This window comes from Cetorhinus maximus, chromosome 28 (genome assembly GCF_964194155.1).
Source record: "Cetorhinus maximus chromosome 28, sCetMax3.hap1.1, whole genome shotgun sequence".
NCBI lineage: Eukaryota > Metazoa > Chordata > Chondrichthyes > Lamniformes > Cetorhinidae > Cetorhinus > Cetorhinus maximus.
In genome coordinates this window covers 24083970-24104551 of record NC_135906.1, presented here as the reverse complement: position 1 = coordinate 24104551, position 20582 = coordinate 24083970, and the positions used below count along the sequence as shown (strand labels likewise).

The 20582-nt window shown below is 44.1% G+C and overlaps 1 protein-coding gene across 1 annotated transcript in view; it reads right to left on the bottom strand.

Moving 5' to 3' along the window:
- Nucleotides 1-7942: 7942 nt before the first annotated feature.
- LOC144668772 (uncharacterized) overlaps nucleotides 7943-20582 on the bottom strand; it is a 219612-nt gene continuing 206972 nt past the window's right edge. Inside the window, exons 12-19 of the mRNA XM_078531102.1 lie at nucleotides 20161-20319; nucleotides 19366-19508; nucleotides 17793-17950; nucleotides 17072-17199; nucleotides 15964-16048; nucleotides 14770-14900; nucleotides 12610-12765; nucleotides 7943-8873 (exon numbers count right to left, since the gene is read on the bottom strand). Coding sequence (XP_078387228.1) covers nucleotides 8760-8873; nucleotides 12610-12765; nucleotides 14770-14900; nucleotides 15964-16048; nucleotides 17072-17199; nucleotides 17793-17950; nucleotides 19366-19508; nucleotides 20161-20319 — 1074 coding nt within the window. The 3' untranslated portion in view covers nucleotides 7943-8759. The remainder of the gene's footprint in view (nucleotides 8874-12609; nucleotides 12766-14769; nucleotides 14901-15963; nucleotides 16049-17071; nucleotides 17200-17792; nucleotides 17951-19365; nucleotides 19509-20160; nucleotides 20320-20582) is intronic.

Here is a 20582-nt window from a genome sequence, read left to right as displayed (position 1 = left end):
TGCCCATCGCGGACAGCGGGCGGCTTCCCCACCCACCACCACCCCCCTCACCAGCCCCCACCGAGCCCGCCCACCAAGGGCAAAATTCTGCCCATAGATGTTTACAGCCATTCGGCCCATCGCGTCCGTGCCGGTCAACAAAGATCGGACTGCACTGATCCCTGGAGGCTATGGCAACGCAAGTGAATATCTAAATATTTCTTAAATGTTACGTGAGTTTCTGACTCAACCACCCTTTCAGGTATAAAAACAAAAAAACTACTGCGGATGCTGGAAATCCAAAACAAAAACAGAATTACCTGGAAAAACTCGGCAGGTCTGGCAGCATCGGCGGAGAAGAAAAGAGTTGACGTTTCGAGTCCTCACGACCCTTCAGCAGAACTGAAGTTCTGCTGAAGGGTCATGAGGACTCGAAACGTCAACTCTTTTCTTCTCCGCCGATGCTGCCAGACCTGCTGAGTTTTTCCAGGTAATTCTGTTTTTGTTTCACCCTTTCAGGTAGTAAGTTCCAGACTCCCATCACCCTCTGGGTGAAAAACTTTCTCCTCAACTCCCCTTCTACCTCTTACCTTAAATCTATGTCCCCTCTACTAATGGAAAAAATGCCTCTCTATCCACTCTTTCTACGCCCCTCATAATCTTATACACCTTTATCAGGTCCCCTCTCAACCTTCGCTGCTCCAAGGAAAACAACCCCAGCCTATCCAATCTTTCCTCATAGCTCAGACCCTCCAGCCCAGGCAGCATCCTGGTGAATCTCCTCTGCACCCTCTCCAGTGCAATCACATCCTTCCTATAACGTGGTGACCAGAACTGCACGCAGTACTCCAGTTGTGGCCTAACCAGTGTTTTATACAGTTCCAGCATAACCTTCCTGCTCTTGTATTCTACGCCTCGGTTAATAACGGCAAAGTATCCCATATTACTTCTTAACCACCTTATCTACCCGCCCTGCTACCCTCAGGGATATGTGGACATGCACACCAAGGGTCCCTCTGAACTTCAGTACTTTCCAGAGTCCGACCATTCATGGTGTAATCAATCCCTCGTCCTGTCTAGCCCTCCCAAGTGCATTACCTCACACTTCTCCGGGTTGAATTCCATTTGCCACCTGACCTGTCCCATTGATATCCTCCTGCAGTTTACGGCTATCCTCCTCACTCTTGGGTGTCAAAAATGTTTTTACTGTTACCACTTCTGTTCAGCATTTTGAGATGATTTAACCGTGCTATGTAAATGTGAGTTGGTGTTGTTGCAATCTTGCTTGCTTGTGGCAGCCAGCCCGCACTCAGGGATCCATAAATCGCAGTGAGACGAAAGCCAGTTAATCTGTTTTTAATCTTTTAAAGCAAAATTGATCGAGGGATTAATGCGGGTCGGAAGAACTCCTTATGTAAAATGGAACCACTCCCTCAGTCACGCACCACACTGTTAGTTCCAATGATGTTTTCATATCCTGGAGTGACTTTTGACCACGTTACCCTCATGACTCATTGATAAAGGTGTTAGCAGCTGTAACAAGCTATCAGAGGGAGAGCAAAACTAACAACAAACAGCAGAAAGCAGCGCGGGGAAGAGACTTAATAAAGCTTGAATGTGGAAATGTGCCTTTCCTAACTTGCTGCATTCTTGCACAGTTGCACCTCACTTCCTGGCATTCACATAGGTATTTCATACTTTATTCAAACAATGGACAGGTAGTGGCAATTTATAAAATAAAGGTTGATGGCGGATTTCTAGTAGGATCTTGTTAATTATAAGCGGTGCCTAAGGCTTTAAGCCAAAACACTGTCACCTGACTTAACATTTTTTTTTTACAAATTCAACTATTGCAGAATCGTTATGGTGCAGGGGGAGGCCATTCGGCCCATCGTGTCTGCACCAGCTCGCCGAGCATTTTAACTTAGTGCCAGTCTCCTGCCTTTTCCCCTGTAATCCTGCACGTTGTTTCTATTTAAATAATCATCCAATGTCCTCTTGAAAGCCTCAGTTGAACCTGCCTCCACCACACTTCCAGGCAGCGCATTCCAAGCCCTAACTCCTCAATCTGTGAAAAAGTTTTTTCTCACCTCACATTTGCTTCTTTTGGCAAAACACTTTAAAACTGCGCCCTCTGGTTCTCGATCCGTTTACAAGCGGGAACAGTTTCTCTCTATCTGCTCTGTCCAGACCCCTTATGATTTTGAAAACTTCTATCAAATCTCCCCTCAGCCTTCTCCTCTCCAAGGAAAACAGTCCCAACTGCCCCAATCTTTTCCTTATAGCTGAAGTGTCTCATCCCTGGAACCATTCTCATAAACCTCTTCTGCACTCTCTATCGAGGTTTTATTTTGTTACAGTTTTACTTCAGTTGCTAGATAGGAATGCCAAGTATGGCAGTGTGGAATAAGTAGTCATTTGAAAGTACAGAACTTAGAGTATTGCTGGAAAAAAATAGAATTTTTCTTCTCTCTTCTCATACAGTACAAATTGTTGTCACACTTGGAGTTCTTGTGAATTGTCCTGATGAGTGCAAGGCAAAAAGCTTCAGCAAAAAAAGTATCTTTTTTTCAGCAATACTCAAATGTGGAATAACTCATTATTTCTTTAAAACAGATCCTTTAAATTATTCAAGATATCTCTTAAGCTTGGAGAGTCTCTAGCCCCGACCATGCCTGGGTGGGAACCCATAGCGTAAGACCTGATTTGGCACTGAACTTATAGCCTTACTCAAAGAAGGCCACCGAGATGACTGCAGATAGAAATCGCCAGGGGGTATCTGAGACTGGCGGACAGGATAAAATTGTTTGCCTTGGTGGAGAATTCTAGAACCAGGGGACATAGATTCAAGATAAGTGGCAGAGGGTGTAGGGGGGGACATGAGGAAGAGCTTTTTTTATGCAGAGGGTGTCTAGAATTCGCTGCCCAAGTCGGCGGTAGAGGCAGAAACTCTAAACTCTTTTAAAAAGTACCCGGATCTGCACCTTAAGTGCTGTAAGCTGCAGGGCTATGGGCCGGGTGCAGGAAGGTGGGGTTAGAAAGGGCACCTGGGTGTCCTCGGGCTGGCATGGACAGGATGGGCCGAATGGCCTCCTTCTGCGCTGTAACTTTCCTATGGTTCTATGGTGTCAAAAGTGCATGGCTGAAGGTCTTTTACTCCGTGTTTAATCCAGACTTTTCCCCGTGATAAACAGCCAATCGCAATTTGATTGTCAAAAGGGAATGTTGTAACCTTGACAGTTTTCTTTCACTTGCAGCTAAAGCAACTCTGTTTTTTTTCCTGGCCGTTTCACCCTGAGGTACCACCCCCTCCCTCCAACCTCACCCAAGCATGCGTGGATCTGGTCTGCCTACAAACCGGCCAGCTCAGCACCCTCACCTCTGAGTCACACGGTCCTGGTTCAAGCCCCCCACCACCCCTGCTCCAGCACAAAAATCCGTGCTGATACTTCACGTGCAGTACTGAGGGAGTGCTGCACTGTCAGTGGTGGCGTCTTTCAGACGTGGCAATAAAACAAGGTCCCGTCTGCCTGCTCGGCTGAAGGAAGCCACGTGTCATCAAGGTTCCTGCTTTTATTTCGAGTATTAATATGGGTTCAAACCCCACCCCCCGACGGCAGCTGGTGGAATTTAAATTCAATTAATAAATCTGGAATCAGTGATAGTGACCACGACAAATACCTTTGAACCATCTGGTTCACTCATGCCTTTTCAAGGAAGGAAATCTTCCATCCTTACCCGGTCTGGCCTACACGTGACTCCAGACCCGCAGCAATGTGGTTGACTCTTAACTGCCCCCTCTGAAATGCCACTCCGTTCAATTAGGCAATTAGGGACGGGCAACAAATGCTGGTCTTGCCAGCGACGCCCGCATCCCGTGAAAGAATAAAGAGAAGGAAAAAAAAAAATGGAGACATCTGGTGGCCACGAAAAGCCCTATATAAATGCAAGTCTTCCTTAGCTGTTAACTGCTGATTTTCCCAGCCCCACAAAATCAACAGTGAAGGAGACAGGAATGAGATGTTGCATTCTGAAAGCGGCCACCAGAGGGGGATCCAGGACTACCCTTCCTCCGATGCTGGGCACCAAGCTTCCTAGTAAACCCATTCTGGAACAACACCGCTGGCTTCTTTCCATGAGTACTGGTTTCTTTCTGTCACACATCAGTGACAGTGAGGCCACACGATCGTAAAGTGGCATTTCGGAAAGTGGGATTCCACTAAATAGGTCATTAATTACAGAGAAAAACAGACCTCACTTGTTTCCATTCCCCAAGTCAACTCCTACGATCTTATACTCTTTCCCCGGCCATCTGCTCCCCACCACCACCCCCACCACCCCCACCTCAAGCCTTTCTGGCACATGTGATCCGACAGCGACTATCTCCAGACTAGAGACTATTCTTTATGCAACAGTCTAGATGGGGGGAGTTTCACTTCAATAAGGAAATGAGACAAAACCACAGCGAGTCTGATCCAATCTTTTTTTTTAAATCCCCAATGTCTATGCCTTCCTACACCAACTGAGAAGCAAAAAAAGATTCATTACCCAATTGGATGATGCTTGACTGTCAGCCCAACAGCCTTTCACCCCCCTCCCCATTTTCATTAATTTTTTATATATCTGGGAAAAGGAAAATTTTCAAATAAAATGGCAAGCAATCTTTTTTTTTAAACGTCCTGATGATTTTTTGCCAGGGTTGCAGACAGCGGTGTCTTGGAGACTGATCTTCAATTTCTAGAGGCTCCAGGCCAATCCTGGAGGGTTGGCAACCCCTAAACCCTTTGCTGCAACGAGCAGCCCTTGAACTAAGGCAGACTTCAACGTGTCCCGAGGAACCTTTCTCATTGCTACCTGAGCTGAATGATTTAGGAGTGTGTGTGTGCGCGTGCGTGTGTGAGTTTTCAATGATTCATGCAGTGCTTTGTGGTAGTATTAAATAATAATAATAACCAATCGTGGTTTAATGTCCAATCAATGAAAAATGCCCCCTTATTATCGTAGCTGGTAACGATGCATTATTATAATTGACACAGATGTAATTAATTGGAATTAGTGGGGGGGAAGAGAGTGAATGTCGGTGGATGAGGGGCCGATTAAGTGGGCTGCTTTGTCCTGGATGGTGCCAAGCTTATGGAGTGTTGTTAGACACTCATTCAGGCAAGTGGCGAGTATTCCATCACACTCCTAACTTGTTGAAAATTGAAAAGGTTTCAAAAGTTAGGTCGTCTTAGGTAAAAAAAAAACTGATGAGTCATGGAGAGAGACTGGATAGGCCAATGTTGTTTTCCTAAGAGCAGAGAAGGATGAGGGGGGGAACCTGATAGAGGTATACAAAATTATGAGGGGCATAGATAGGAAGAAACCTTTTCCCTTAGCGGGAGGTGTTAGGGGCATAGATTTAAAGTAAGGGGCAGGAGGTTTAGAGAGGATGTGAGGAAATGTGTTTTTCACCCAGAGGGTGGTTGGAATCCTAAACACACTGCCTGAGGGGGTGGTAGGGGCAGGAACCCTCACAACATTTAAGTAGTATTTAGATGAGCACTTGAAATGCCATAGTATACAGGGCTATGGGCCAAGTGCTAGAAAATGGGATTAGAATAGAGAGGTGCCTGATGGCTGGCATGGACATGATGGGCCGAAGGGCCTGTTTCTGTGCTGTATAACCCGATGACTCTAATAATCAGCATTACCCGATAAAGTCTATAATTTGTTTCACAACAGCAATCCACCCTCCATTTTCTCTCCCTCATTAAAAATTAAGCATTTGTTAATGGCTTAAATGTGAAAGGTCACCATTAAAAATTCTCCAGGTGCTTTTTGAAACGATTCAGAGAACAGAGACAGAAGCGGCGTCAGAAAATAGGAAATGCTGCATCACCTGTACGTCCTCCAAGTCTCACACCATCCTGACTTGCAACGATATCGCTGTTCCTTCACCGATCACCGGGTCAAAATCCTGGAGCTCTGTGCCTAACAGCACTGTGGGTGTACCTACACTACGTGGACTGCAGCAGCTCAAGATGGCGGCTCACCACCGCCTTCTTGAGTGCTCAGGTTGCACCAGTGTCCCTTGTAAAATTCCCTCAACTGTTGTGAGGGGATGAGTAGCCAGTCAGAGAGCTCTGGGACACGCTGAAGCCCGAGGGTAAACAGATATCGAAACTGGAAGGAAAAGGAATTACAGAGATATGGGAAAAGGGCAGGGGAATCTGGGGTTTATAGGAAAGTTCTAAAGAGCCAGACAGGATGGGTCAAATGGCCTTTTCCTGTGCCATATTGTTCTATGATTTAAAATCTGCAAATTCTAATATAGGAACATAGGAAATAGGAGTAGGAGGCCATGGGCCCCTTGAGCCTGCTCTGCCATTCAACTCCATCATGGCTTATCTTCTATCTCAACACCATTTTCTTGCACTCTCCCCATATCCCTTGATGTCTTTAAGATCTAGAAATCTATCAAGCTCTGTCTTGAACATACTGAGCCTCCACAGGCCTCTGGGGTCGAGAATTCCGAAGATTCACCACCCTCCAAGAGAAACTCTTCCTCATCTCAGTGGTAAATGGCTGACCCCTTATTCAGCGAGTCTGTCCCCCGGTTCTAGACACCTGCCCTAGCCACAGGAAACATCCTTCCTGCATCTGCCCTGTTGAGCCCTGTAAGAATTTTGTATGTCTCAATGAGATCGCCTCTCACTCTTCTAAACTCTAGAGAATAACAGACCCAGTCTCCTCAATCTCTCCTCATAGTGAATGTATCATTTATTCTATTTTTATATATTTTGTAATATTTATATTATACTAATGTACTGTAGTTCATAATTGTGGATTTAACCATGTTATTGTGAAATGTGAAAATTATTTTTTTGCTCTTCAGTTTTAAAATCTTAATTTTGGCGATTGGCAGATGTTACTGGGTAAAAAAAAAAATGTCCGACAAAATTAGTTAAGTCATTTATTTGTTTGTGGTTAGCCTCTCGTTTCTTCCACTAGAGGGTTTTCCAAATAAGAAAAAGGTTCCTGAATACAGGAGAGCTGCTCAGCAGGATGAACATGGACTCAAACAATCACACCAGCCTTCTATCTTTCTGAAATGGACGAAGTGAAAGGAGATTGAAAAACCTGCATCTATATAGCGCCGCTCGGGACATTCCAAAGCACCGTACTCCCAAAGTGTAGGCCCTGTTCTAATGCGATAACCAATCTGCGCACAGCAAGCTCCCATAAACAGCAACGTGACAGATCATGTTTTAGCGGTGTTGGTTGAGAGATAAAAGTTGGCCAGAACACCAGGAAGAACTCCCATGCGCTTCTTCAAGTGCTGCCGTGGGACCTTCCTAGAGGGCAGACAGAGCTTCAGTTCAACACCTGGAGCGTCACTCCTGGATTTTGTGTTCGGGTTTCCGGAGTAAGACTTGAACCAGTGACCTTCTGACTCAGGAGTGAGAGCAATGCCATTGTGTGGCACAGCTAACGCCTGTATACAAGAGCAAAATACCGCGGGTGCTGGAAATCTGCTACAAAAGCAGAAAATGCTGGAAATATTCGGCAGCTTTGGCAGCATCTGTGGAGCGAGAGGGAGAGACAGAGAGAGAGACAGACAGACAGAAACAGAGTTAACGTTTCAGGTCAGTGATCTTGTCATCATCTGGCCTGAAATGCTAACTCTGTTTTTCTCTTCTCAGATGCTGTCAGATCTGCTGTCTATTTCTAGCACTTACTGTTTTAATGACATCTGTACATAAATTTTCTAACACCAGGGAGCGCCAGGTCTTAACCTAGTGGGGACTGAGGCTAACTGTAGCATCCTAACAACTGCCCCATTTCAGATCACCTAACTCTGCTCAGAACAGGAGGCCAACCTGGATTTCTACGACCTGACCACAACATGGGCACCCAGCAATGTCACACAATGTAATCCTTTCATAACTCGGGGAATAAGCCAACACACGTCAATCCCAAATTAATTAAAAATAACCTTTAATTGCACGGAAACTCTTGAAGACAGGTGTCTTTGTCTTGACAAAGCGATAATGACACCGTGAAGAAAACAAAATTCCATCCCATTGTCTTAATCTTTTTTAAGTGGGATAACAGGGAAAAAATAACATACCCCACAGGCCCATAGGCCGTTGCCGTTGTGCAAGAAATGAACCACTTTACAATGTGATCTTGGTGACTTGGTCGCAAACTGTTGTCACGCGATGGTTCCAGGTGCAAGATATTCCACTAAACACAGACATACAAAGAAAGGGTGAATGTGAAAACGAAGGCGTGGAAGATAAAATAGAAACAAGGTCCTGTCAAGTACCCATTTGTCCTGTACACATTGGCTGAGAGGCGGCCGCTATTAAAGCAGGCAGTTAGCGCACTGGTGTTCCGGGATTCACAAAATTATGGGGAACGCTCTGACTATCCAGGCAGTTGAATACCGGTCCTCTCACACCCCCAAGCTCCCCATTTTTGGGAGGGTTTAATCTTGAATTATATGAGGTGAAAACAAATCTTTAAACCCAGTAAACAAGATTTTTTTTACACTTTTCTTTTGATTTAATATTGAAGAACCCCAACTCTCCCCCATTTCAACTTGTAGCCTTCCAGGTTAAAATTAGTCGTGTTTCTAGCCCCCACCATGAACTGTAATGTACAGTCTCTAATAGTTATTCCTATCATTATTCGTGCACAGAGCTGAATGACAGCGTTTCTACTGAAGTTGGTTCACGCGCTGGAGAGCAGATCATCGGACCTCCAAGGTCTGCCGGGAGTCTCTTCCCTGTTCTTCATTCATCGTCAAAGTTCTGCTGCAGCAAAAAGTTGGCTGCCAGATTTTCGTTCTTCTCACAAGCAAAATAAGCCTGAATGACCAGGCCTTCCGGGAAACCCAAAGCTTTTAACTGTGCAAGAGAAAGAAAGGGAAAAACCAAATGACAAACAAGCACGAGAACTTGCATTTACACAGTGCCTTGAATGTAGTAAAACATTGCAACTTGCATCACAAGAGCCTTTTTTTAAACAAAATTTGACACATGGAGAAATTAGGACAGGTGACCAAAGAGGTAGGTTTTACTGAGCACCTTAAAAGACAGAGAAAGAGAGGGAGGCCCAAAGGCTTAGGGAGGGATTTTTCAGAGCAACTGAAGGCACGACTGCAATGGTGGAGTGATGAAAACCAAGGATGCTTAAGAGGCCAGAATCGGAGGGGCACAGATATGTCGGAGGGTGCAAGCCATGGTGGAGTTTGCAGACGAGGGCAAGAACTTTATCAAGATAAAATTGAAAAGAAATACCAAACTGCAAATGCAGGAAGCTTGGAATAACAAACCCAAAACAGGCCCAACAGGCAGGCGTGGAGCAGAGACCTTCCAGCACCTCTGAATTAAGAGCTTTAACTTGAAATTTAAGCCATATTTTCAGCTGCTGGGGTACATCAAACACCCTTTTCTTTTAAGAAGTTGCAGTGAATTATTACATTTTAACTGAACTGTTTCCCTTCAATCATCTTTTTTTTCCCCATCATTTTTAACAATTATGAAGAGAAAGATAAATTATGAATGAGTAACTAATTATTCGTAATGATCTGCTGACTATGATCAGATCTCAATGCTATCAACATAAATGGAAGTATTGTATAGACACTTGCAAATAGATTCCATCGATCGCTGCTCTGTGCTGACTCAGCTGGTCTCATCTGACATGGTTGGAGATGAAAAAGCAATTGTCCTTTGTACCCAAAGGATGGGGAGAGGAGAAAACAATGTAGGATTTTCATTCCGAGTTGCTATCCAGTGATCAGCCAGAGGTAGTGATGTGTAGGGATGTCAGGAACTTATGAACAAGTAGGAGTAGGCCATTCAGGTCCTTGAGCTGCTCTGCCATTTAATAAGATCATGGCTGATCTGATAGTAACCTTAAATCTGCATCCCACCTACCCCCGATAACCTATCACCCCCCTGCTTACCAAGAGTCTATCTACCTCTGCCTTAAAAATATTCAAAAACTCTGCTTCCATTGCCTTTTCAGGAAGAGAGTTCCAAAGACTCACGGTCCTCTGTGAGTGAAAAAATGTCACCATCTCTGTTTTAAATGGGTGACCCTTTATTTTTAAACAGTGACCCCCTAGTTCTAGATTTTTCCACAAGAAGAAACTGCCTCTCTTTACATCCAACCTGTCCAGACCCCTCAGGAAAGAGCAGTTAAACAGTCTGTCTATAAAACTGTGTAAGATGGTCACTTAAGAGGGAGCCTCTGGAGCAGCTGGTGCCTGTAGAACAATACCCAGCAGAAGCCAGCACCTTGGAGAATGGGAATGGAGAAAAATAAATCACTCGAAGGATTTATGCTCTTGTTAGTAACCACTTCTTCATATTGGACAGCCTACCAGAGCTATCTATGTGATACAGATGATAAATTCCTCTGGGGTTCACCCATAGGTGCGTTGAGAAAAGACCATCAGAAACCATCACACTGACCCTGCTAACTATGCTATCTCACCCGAGCCAGAGTAAGCCCAGATGTTGCCTTTGTGCACCTGTACATCAGCCTCTCAACTACTGGTACTGATAACTCCTGGGGGTTAGGGGTGGGGGGGCGGTGAAGGCAATTTAAAAAATGGCCAATTGCAGGAAAAAATGTCTGGGGGAAATTCCTGCTCATCCAAGTTCCCAAAGAAAGAAAATAAACTCCAGGAGTCCATGATTACTATCATTAGTGGCACTTAAGCTAATCTCTTCTCGAGACTGAATTTGCTAAGGAACAAACAATAGCACCCATTGGGCATATGTCACAGATCCCACTTTACCATCCAAATTACCAACATTACCCAGATCGACCATACCCTCAGAACAGCTCGGCCGTAGGTTGCCCACACTATCTAAAGCAGTGGTTGCCATCAGTGATATTGGATCTGCCTTTGTGAAGGCCTTGAATAAAAGTTCCTGACAGCCCAACACTGGACATTTGTTGACAGCAACCAGATGGGTTTGGCAGTTTATGGTACTAGAGATCCAGAGGTTGAGAGTTCAAATCCCACTGTGGCCAGTGATAAGATTTAAATTCAACAAATTGTGGGTTGGCACCAGAACATGATTAGGAAAACTGCTGCCTTTTTGTTTAAAAAAAAGATTTATTGTCGTTCACAAATATTCTACAGGGAAGGAAACCTGCCATGTTTACCTGGTCTGATCATTATGTAACCATCGTACTTGACTCTTAGTAGCCCCTGCTTTGCTTTCTCCAAGAGCAAATGAGGAGAAAAAAAAACTAACATACTGCCCAAGCTTCACTCTTGTGACTTGTATCTCCTGGTTAGGCTGCAGCCTCGTAATATCCTGCCATCTGTCCTGTGCCTTTTATCCAGCCTGAGTCACCCAAGCCAATGAGCCCATATGTTGCCTTTCTGCAGCTGTACTTAGGAAGAGAAATGCTTCTGATTGAGGGTTACTGCAGTAATATTGGACAACGGCCAAAAGAAAAACTGTTCCAATCTTCAGTCAAGAAATATTGTGCATGCATGTGTGTGCACACACATATGCATATATTATATATATATATATATATATATACACACACACAAAAATAACATATTTACAATATCTGTAAGGACCATTTCTACTTTCATGGGATTACAAGAGAACTGAGTTTGAGATTCAATAGAAAGCCAGAAAGCCACCGTGAATTGCAGTCCCTGACTAAACATTACTGAAAGTGGGAAGCTATTTTCCCTCACTAACGATCGACCTGGTGGATCTCTCTCGATCTGAAATGAAGAAGTGCATCATTCGCATAGTGCAAAGCCAAAACCGTCACAAGGTCCCTATGCTGTGCTGAGTTGTATTGTTGGTCTCAACCAGGGCAGTATTTGGGATGCTAAAATTGACCTCGGCGGCCTTAAGTTAGGGAAGGTAAAGAGTTCAGTCAGGGTTCCCTTACCTGATTCCCTGCCAGTGGAAAATCTTTCCCTCTAAGCAGGAGCACTGCTGGGCAGCAATTGGGAATGTGCCGTGCCAGGGATTAACAGGGCACAAGACAGGCCCCTTTAAAATACATGCATACGCAGCAGTGCAGCAATCTTAAAGGGAGTGCGCAGTGCAACAAGCGGGCCGATCACAGCTCAGGGACATTAGCAGGAACACTGCCTGCGACCCTGCTAACGATGTACATAAATCAATACTGAGCAAGGTTAGGATGGAACAAATAACAGAAAATGCTGGAAAAACTCAGCAGGTCTGACAACATCTGTGGAGAGAGAAACAGAGTTGACATTTCGAGTCTGTATGACTCTTCTTCAGGGGTTCAAGATTAGGATGGGTTTGGCTACAACAGCCTGCCAACACTGATGATGAATGGCTCCTGGCCGAGGTACTGGAGAACGTCTGGCACCTTATGTAAACATAACCAACACAAGTCAGTATCCTCAGGGAAAGAGGGGAGGAAAGATACAGAATAAATTACATCATGTTCAAGAAATTTTCATCTGGATAATGTTTGAAGGATTGATGAGGGGTGTTATTAAATAGTTCATTACCGAAAACCCAAAGTGTTAGAGCTCCATAGGAGGTAGAAAAGATGTTTTCAATTTTATGAAAAGACCTCTTCTAGTTTAGCTATGTTTCTTTGATGGTTTTCACTGACCCGCTCTATGGCTTCTTTCTCTTGGGGTGTAACCTGAACAAAGCTTGATTGTGACGTATCCTCTCCAACCGCTCCCATCTCCCCTTCAATCTCAGCAGCATCCTCCACAGGCTCATTTAACATCTGGATGAAGTGTTCTTGGTGCTGGCTGATTTGCTGCAGGAAAGTCATTGCCGATGATTATACTTGCATTCACATAGAACCCTATCACATCAAAACATCAGCAAGTGCTTCATACGCAATGAATTAATTTTGAAATGGAATGACTCTTTTGATGCAGCCACTCTGGGCCAGGAACATACCACAACCAGTTAACTTGAATTTTAGTGGCATTTGTCAAGAAAAATATTGGCCTTAAGACTGGGAGAATGTCCAATTAAGGGAAAAAAAAATGCACTATCCAAGACTACTCCATCTAAACTAAAAAAGGAAATTAATCCATTGAATTTATAAATCGTCAGAGAATCTCAAGGCATTTCACAACCAACGCATCACTTTTGAGGAGTAGTGGCTGTTCCATTGACGAACAAAGCAGCCAATTTGGACGCAGAGAAAGGCCCCATAGACTGCTGCAACCAGGTTTTGTTTGAGTTGAGGATGGAATGCCCCTGCACTTCTTCAAATAGTGCCATGGGATCTCTCTTACGTCCACTTAAGGCAGCTGGGGCCTCAGCTTAAGGCCTCATTCAAAAGACAGCACATGGGACAATGCAACACTGCCCCAGTGACACTGAAGTGCCAGCCCACATCGTGTGCTGAAGCAGTCAGTGAGGTTTGAGCCCACAACATGACACAGGTGCCAATGCTACCAACTAAGCCAAGGTGATACATTGAAAAGCAAGAAAGCAGTCAGTGCTGTAATGCCATATGAAAGCCATCCTTTTAAATCGCTTGCAGAGAATTAGGGCTGGAATCAATTTTGTTGGTGGAGGGGCAAAGAAATAAAGTTTTCAAATTATATTCTTCCGTTTCTCCAACTCATTCCTTCATGGTACCAGACCTTGCTCTGTAGTCCCACCCCTTTTCACAGCATGTCAAAGCAACATCATTGCAAAACTTATACCTACAACAAGGTACAGTAGCCCCATAGGCAATGGATGAACAGCCCCAAGTTCCTGGGTTCCAGTCCCACCATACTGTGAAACTGAATTCAATAAGCATAACAATTAGCAGGCTAGTGCAAATGACCATGAACAACACTAAATAGTTGATTCCTAATGACTTCAAGGCAACTAGGGAAGGGCAAAATGAGACTTTGCTAATGTCACTCGCATACCAAGAATCAATTAAAACAAACACACACACAGAATAAACAAAAGCTTGCCTAAAATTAAGGGCTCACCCACCAAAAAATGTCAAACTTTAACCAGATCTAAAAAAAATGATCACATCAGGCTTGTCAGAAATAATAAAAACAAAAACAGAATTACCTGGAAAAACTCAGCAGGTCTGGCAGCATCGGCGGAGAACTTTATTCTTCTCCGCCGATGCTGCCCAGACCTGCTGAGTTTTTCCAAGTAATTCTGTTTTTGTTTTGGATTTCCAGCATCCGCAGTTTTTTGTTTTTATCTTTGTCAGAAATAATCCCTGATCAAAATTAATCAGAATACGTCAAAACACAGAAGCAATAGTGATGGATATTAGAATTATCATTGAGCATCTTCCTTGTATTCTCAAGGAAGACAATTCCCTGTCCCATCGTGTGTGTGTGTTTGGCAGTAACACTGGAAATAATATTACTTCCCCACATAAATGATAATTTAAGACTTCTAAATTAACACAGCTGAATACATATTCCTTATATATTACTCCTTGCACTCACTAAGGTGAAAAACTGCAGTGTCAAGATTGATTAAGGTAGGCCATTCCTCTAACTTGGTTTAACCAGATTAAAACTCCTACACTTCCCTCAGCCACAACATCCAAGCTTCTTAAATTATACTAAGTTTTCTGGCCCCACCACCCATTCTGCAAATTTGTTGCTTTGTGCATGTAGAATTGTCTCACTTTGCTCCCTTTGCTAGTCACACATCTGTCCTAATGCCGCAGTTTAACTTGAAGTATGCCCACCTTTCCTACACCGTTAGTGATTTTATGTACCTCTAAAGTTAGGTTGTTGTAAACAATGCTCTAAAGCAGCTGAAGGCTTTTCGCCCTTACCTGTAGTAGCTGCGGGTTCTCTCTGCCCAGCTGCTGAAGCAGGGCAGGTAACATTGATGGGTTCTGCTGAAGTACTTGCCTCATGTTCTGAAACTGGGGCAGATCTTGGAGAAATTCCAAAGGGTTCTCAGCTAAGTGGAAAAGAAGGAAGAAAAGGATTTTTTTTTTTTAAAAAAAAGTGTTTGAGTCAGGCGACATGATTGGAGAATGGCAAATGTGTTATCTGCATCAAACTGTTGAATTCCTGAACTCATGCCATTGTGGGGAGCTGCCAAGAACAGGTGAGGTAGTCCAAGGCAGCAAGGGAAGGGAACAAAACAGAAGTTAGCCTCCTTGTGGTGACTGCTTTCAGGGCATTGTTGAAAGAGGCTTGCAATCTGGTCACAGAGTCAAGGCTATTCGGCCCATCTGAGTCCATGCCGGCCCTCTAGTGCATTAATACATTGCCTGGTGAAACACTAAGCTAGACAAACCTGACTGTCCAACCTTGATGCCCTGGTCCTTACTGAATATGCACTCTGAGAATACAGCAAAAGGCAGTAACATTTTGGTGCCCTCAAGTCAGGGAAGGGTAAAGAAGCCAGGGCTCCCACTCCTTATCCTAATCCAGTGGCCACATGGGAACAAGAACCAACTCAGCAGTGATGCTCCCCGTAGCCAAATAGTCTATGGACACTCAGTGCCGAGGTCCCGGCTCAGAATGAACCTTGTCACGGGAAGAAGGAACATCAGCAGCAAGTAAGCAAATAAAAGCAAGGGCTCAAGCAGAATCAGTTCCAGCATCAACCACCATGCAACGAAACTACCCATCTGGACATCAGGTTTCGTTAACTACCCTTACAGTTAAATAACCCACCATCTGCAAGATCTCATCTCATACATAAATAATGGCTCATACCAAGGGCCCATGGCATCTACGGCACCCTACCCAGCACCTATGGCACTGTACTCCAGAAAGGAGACACAGCACCAAGAAAGAATGGGGGAGGAAAAATCAAAGCAAAAGTTCCGACAACTGCAGCAAACACCCACAAATATTTCAGCATGATAAACAATCAGAAGCTTTGTCAAATAAGAATTGAAAACGCTGAAAATACTCAACATCTGTGGAAAGAGAAACAGAGTTAACGATTCAGGTTGACGATCTTTCATCAGAAGTTACTTGTAAGCACAAAAGTGCACAGTGTTCCTTACCTGGTTGTTCTGGGTTAGTTAATGGGCCAGATTCAAGACTATCTTGAGACACTGCACTCTCCTGCACTGGACTATCAGGTATACCCTTAAGCAAAAAGAGAGGAAAAGAGAGGTTCAACGTGGCTCCGTCAGCAAGGTCAAATAGCTAATTTTACAACAGTGAGATATTATAAATACTGCACCCTCCATCATTCCCTCTCCCAACTTCAGTTATTCCGCTGTGCTAGCCTACACACCAACACTAAAATTTCTGTACAAAAATACTGCTTATTATTGTTTAGTAAAATGCACTGTAAATACAGCATATACTCCCTCATTATCAAGCTCAACGTTTCAGCTTAGACAAGGTCATTATAATACATACCCAAAGAAAAGTCACTTGGAGATGCTATTTTGCATTTTATATATTTATGGGCATCGCTGGCCAGGCCAGCATTTGTTCCCCATCCCTTTGAGAAGGTGGTGGTGAACTGCCTTCTTGAACCGCTGCAGTCCATGTGGTGTAGGTACACCCACAGTGCTGTTAGGGAGGGAGTTCCAGGATTTTAACCCAGCGACAGTGAAGGAACAGCGATATAGTTCCAAGTCAGGTTTTATCTCATCTCTTACTCACCCACCTTGTTTGCATGGACTAAATGTGCATTTTCTTTTCTAGAAGAAAACAGGGAATTCAGAAAAAACTTCTTTACCCAAATAGTGGTAAGAGTGTGGAGCTTGCTATCACACGGAGCGTTGAAGCGAATAGTATAGATGCATTTAAGGGGAAACTAGACAAGCATCTGGGGGAGAAGTGAAAAGGGTTACAATGGTAGATTTAGAAGAGGAAAGATGGGAGGAGGCTCGAGTGAAGCATGAACACTGGCATGGGCTGATTGGGCCGGATGACCTGTTTCTGTGTCGTATATCCTATGCCCTACATAAAAGATGGCAAGTTAACCAACATCTATTGCGAAGGACAACATCCCCATCCGCCCCCATCCCCCCCCCCCCCCCCCCCCCCCCCCACCCCCACCCCCGCCGCCGACCCATTACTTTGCCCGGAACAGTCAGATAAACAAGCAGCAAATGGTGTGAACAGCACCCACCCCTGTCCACACACACACCTTACCGTCAACAGGTACTCCACAGCCCTGTGCGGGTTATTGAAGCTTGCCCTTAGTGCCGCCACCACCTGCTCACGCTCATAACCCATCGATATAATTTCTGACAGCATGGTCTCGTAAGCCGCGTCCCTCACTAGAAAGGAGCAATATAAGTGTTTTATAATATAAATACACTCATGTGGTATACTGGTAAAGTTACATCATTCTTCGGTACGCCCATCAGCATCCAGCAGTGAAAAACAGCAAAACAGCGGCCATTGTTCAACATGACTCTTGTCAATCTCAGGTTAACAGGTGTAATAAGCACAAGTACCAGCAGAACTTCCACAGAGCTGCTCAATGTCTTCAAATAATAAGAGGTATTACCAAGCAGAGAAAGAGTTACCAGAAGTAGATGTGAAACAGGGAGTGCAAACTATGGCACAGGACTTTTCATATATTAGACATCTTATAGATAAAATAAATTGATGAACAAACAATTAACTTCTTGGCATTAGGAGATCAGACAATGGTGAATATTTACAGTTCCCTCTTGCAGGTCACGATTGTAGAATCCTGGCACCACTGGTTTACATTTATTACAACCGTAGAGGATTTTTCACGGCAATAGCGAATCACCAGTTGTCAATACAGTTTTTAATAACTGATCGTGGTTGACTTGGCTGGTTCTTCTCTTGGTCCCATCTCATACGTTTATTGAAAAATAAAGGTTATGGGTTTACTGACCTGGTGTTGTGTTAGCGCCATCATGGGGCAAGTCATCAGGCAAGTCACTCTGCAACCCTGGTTCGGAGATTAAATCGATCATTGATACTTGAGCAGGGTGCAGATCGCTGACCGACAATGGGGCGGAGAGTATGTCACTCCCTGAAGAGGGCATCGAGCTGTGAAGACAAATTTAAGAGGCATCTTTAACCAATAATTTAGTAACATGACATCGTTCTGAAGCTTCTGCAGCACGGGCACATGTTTACTCCAGATTCTAAGAGATCAATGTCCGCTGGTTGGCTCCCTGCATTGGTGCCACAATGTCTGGCTCTCCATTCCTGGTGGCAGAATTGGACAGCCAGGCGTTTGTGTGTCTATGATTTGGATGGTGGGATAAGGGAGCCAAGGTTTAGTAGTAGTAGGCATACGGAGAGCTAGCTCACAGACACTTGTCTCCCGGAACTGATATTCAAGCAAAGTATCACAGATACTGAAAATCTGAAGTAAATACAGAAAATTTTCTGGAAATACTCAGGTCAGCCAGCAAGCACTGAATCCATTTAGGAAACATATTTCTGGGTACTCAAATCCTACTATCGATAGGAGAGTGTGCTGGCACTCTGACACACCAACAACAGGCTGTCCATTGTGCCAGTTTCAACTCACTTCCACCAAGCAACAGATGGAAAGGAACACAGCTCTGAATTACTTACTCCAGAGGCAGGTTTTCCCACTCTCCCTTTTATTCCTTGCTTCCCCACTCCTCTTCTAAAGGTGTTCACTGATGCAGGGCAGAGTTTCACAGTTGCTGGTTGCCTTAATTTCCTCGCCCAGTAGGCCATTCCCTACATTCAAGCCAAGCATCAAAGTGCTATTCGCCCATGAAAGGCATCAGAGATCAAGTTGATTTTAGCCTCATTTGACAATCGCCCACTTTTTGACAGTGGGTGTGGAATAATGATCAGAAACTGGAAGCTTGGCTTACTTTGTTCACCACCCTAGTCCAGGGCACTGAGGCCAACTGATGAGTTCCTCTCCAACCACACTTCAAGATATCTGTGCTCCTCTAATTCTGGCCTCTTGTGCATTCCCAATTATAATTGTTCCACCATTAGTGGCTGTGCCTTCAGTTGTCTAGACCCCGAGCCCTGGAATTCCCTGCCGACACCACTCCATCTTGCTTTCCTCCTTTAAGACACTTCTTAAGACCTACCTCTTTGACCAAGCTTTTGGTGATCTGACCTAATGGCTCCTTATGTGGCTCGCCAACTTACTTTATTTTATAATGCTGCTACGAAGCATAATGGGATGTTTCGCTACATTAAAGGCGCTATATAAATGTAAGTTTGTGCTGCTGTTGTTGTTACAATCTACGTGGCTCAGCAATGTACCAGGGAGTAAACTTACCAACTGATCAAGGGGAGCTTCCGGTGGAGAAGCTTAACAGTAAACCTGAAAAGTGCCCCTGTATTTTTCATCAAGGCAAAGAGTCCTTTCTACACCTTGAGAAAAAAACACATTACAGCATTTTTCCTTTCTCTTCAATGGAATCTGAGAGTCACTGGTTTGATCTAATGTCATTATGTTTTACCTCGATATTGAAACAGAGCTGGTAATAGTCTGGGCCTGGCTTCCATCATCCGCATTCTGTTTCTCCTCTCCTTCTAGCTGCGACTGTGTGGCAGATGGTGTAACCGTAGAAACAGATCCCGTTTCAGCAGGGGTACTTTTAGGCTGGGATTTTAAAAGATAAAGTTGCACTCTTAATAAAGTCTCTGTCCAAAGTCATTGAGTTAATTAGCAATTAGGTAACATGTTATAATGCACAAAGAATGCATCATTCCTCTGTAACATAGACTGAAATGAAATGAATGAGTCCACGATGAGGGTGGTGGAAATTGGAGGAAATCTAAAAAAACACAAATCCTGCTAATGAGATAAAACTCTTCAGTCCCCACTCTCAAACTCTAACCCCCTGCACGTGCACAATACAAATTAAAGTGCGTTTCAAAAAAGTTCCTTTCGAAATCATTCATCGTCTTTGCTTCCACCACCCTTGTAAGCAGCAAGTTCCAGGTGATTGCCACCCACTGCAAAAAAAAGCTCTTCCTCACATCCCCCCCTGCATCTCTTGCCGAAAACCTTAAATCTGTGGCCCCTAGCCTTGTACCATCAGTTAGCGGGAGCAGTTTTTCTTTGTCTACCTTATCTAAGCCGGTCACAATCTTGCCCACCTCCATCAAATCTCCCCTCAATCTCCTTTGCTCTAAGGAGAACAACCCCAGCTTTTCCAACCTAACCCGGTAGCTAAAATCCACCCCCCATCCTGGAACCATTCTGGTTAAAAACGGGGCTCCACTGCTATAAATCCAAAAATGTTGCACACCTTTGTTACCATAACGACAACAAAATTCTTCTCGTCGATCTTGTATTCCTTGAGCTGTACATCGTTGCTCAGAATCTTTCCAGCGTATATGAGTTTCTGACCAGCAACAGGGAAACCAGTGCCCTTTTCTGCTTCAATACATTCTTTCAATGCTTGCACCTATCAAATAACATTTTGTAAAGACAGTAATAAACAATTAGACACCGAACACACAGCATTGATAATAACCAAAACAGTGACCCTTCCAGTCAAGAGTTCAACCTAAAAGTTTAAGACTTTAAACTTTGCACTTAACACCTCCTTAAAGTCCGCCTGATGTCTTTCCTTTTAGAAGCTGCATTTCTAGCATTTTCCTTCCAATTTTTAGCTTTTAAGCACTGAGTAATGTTTTACACAGCCACACAGACCAAATGTGCCCAGCT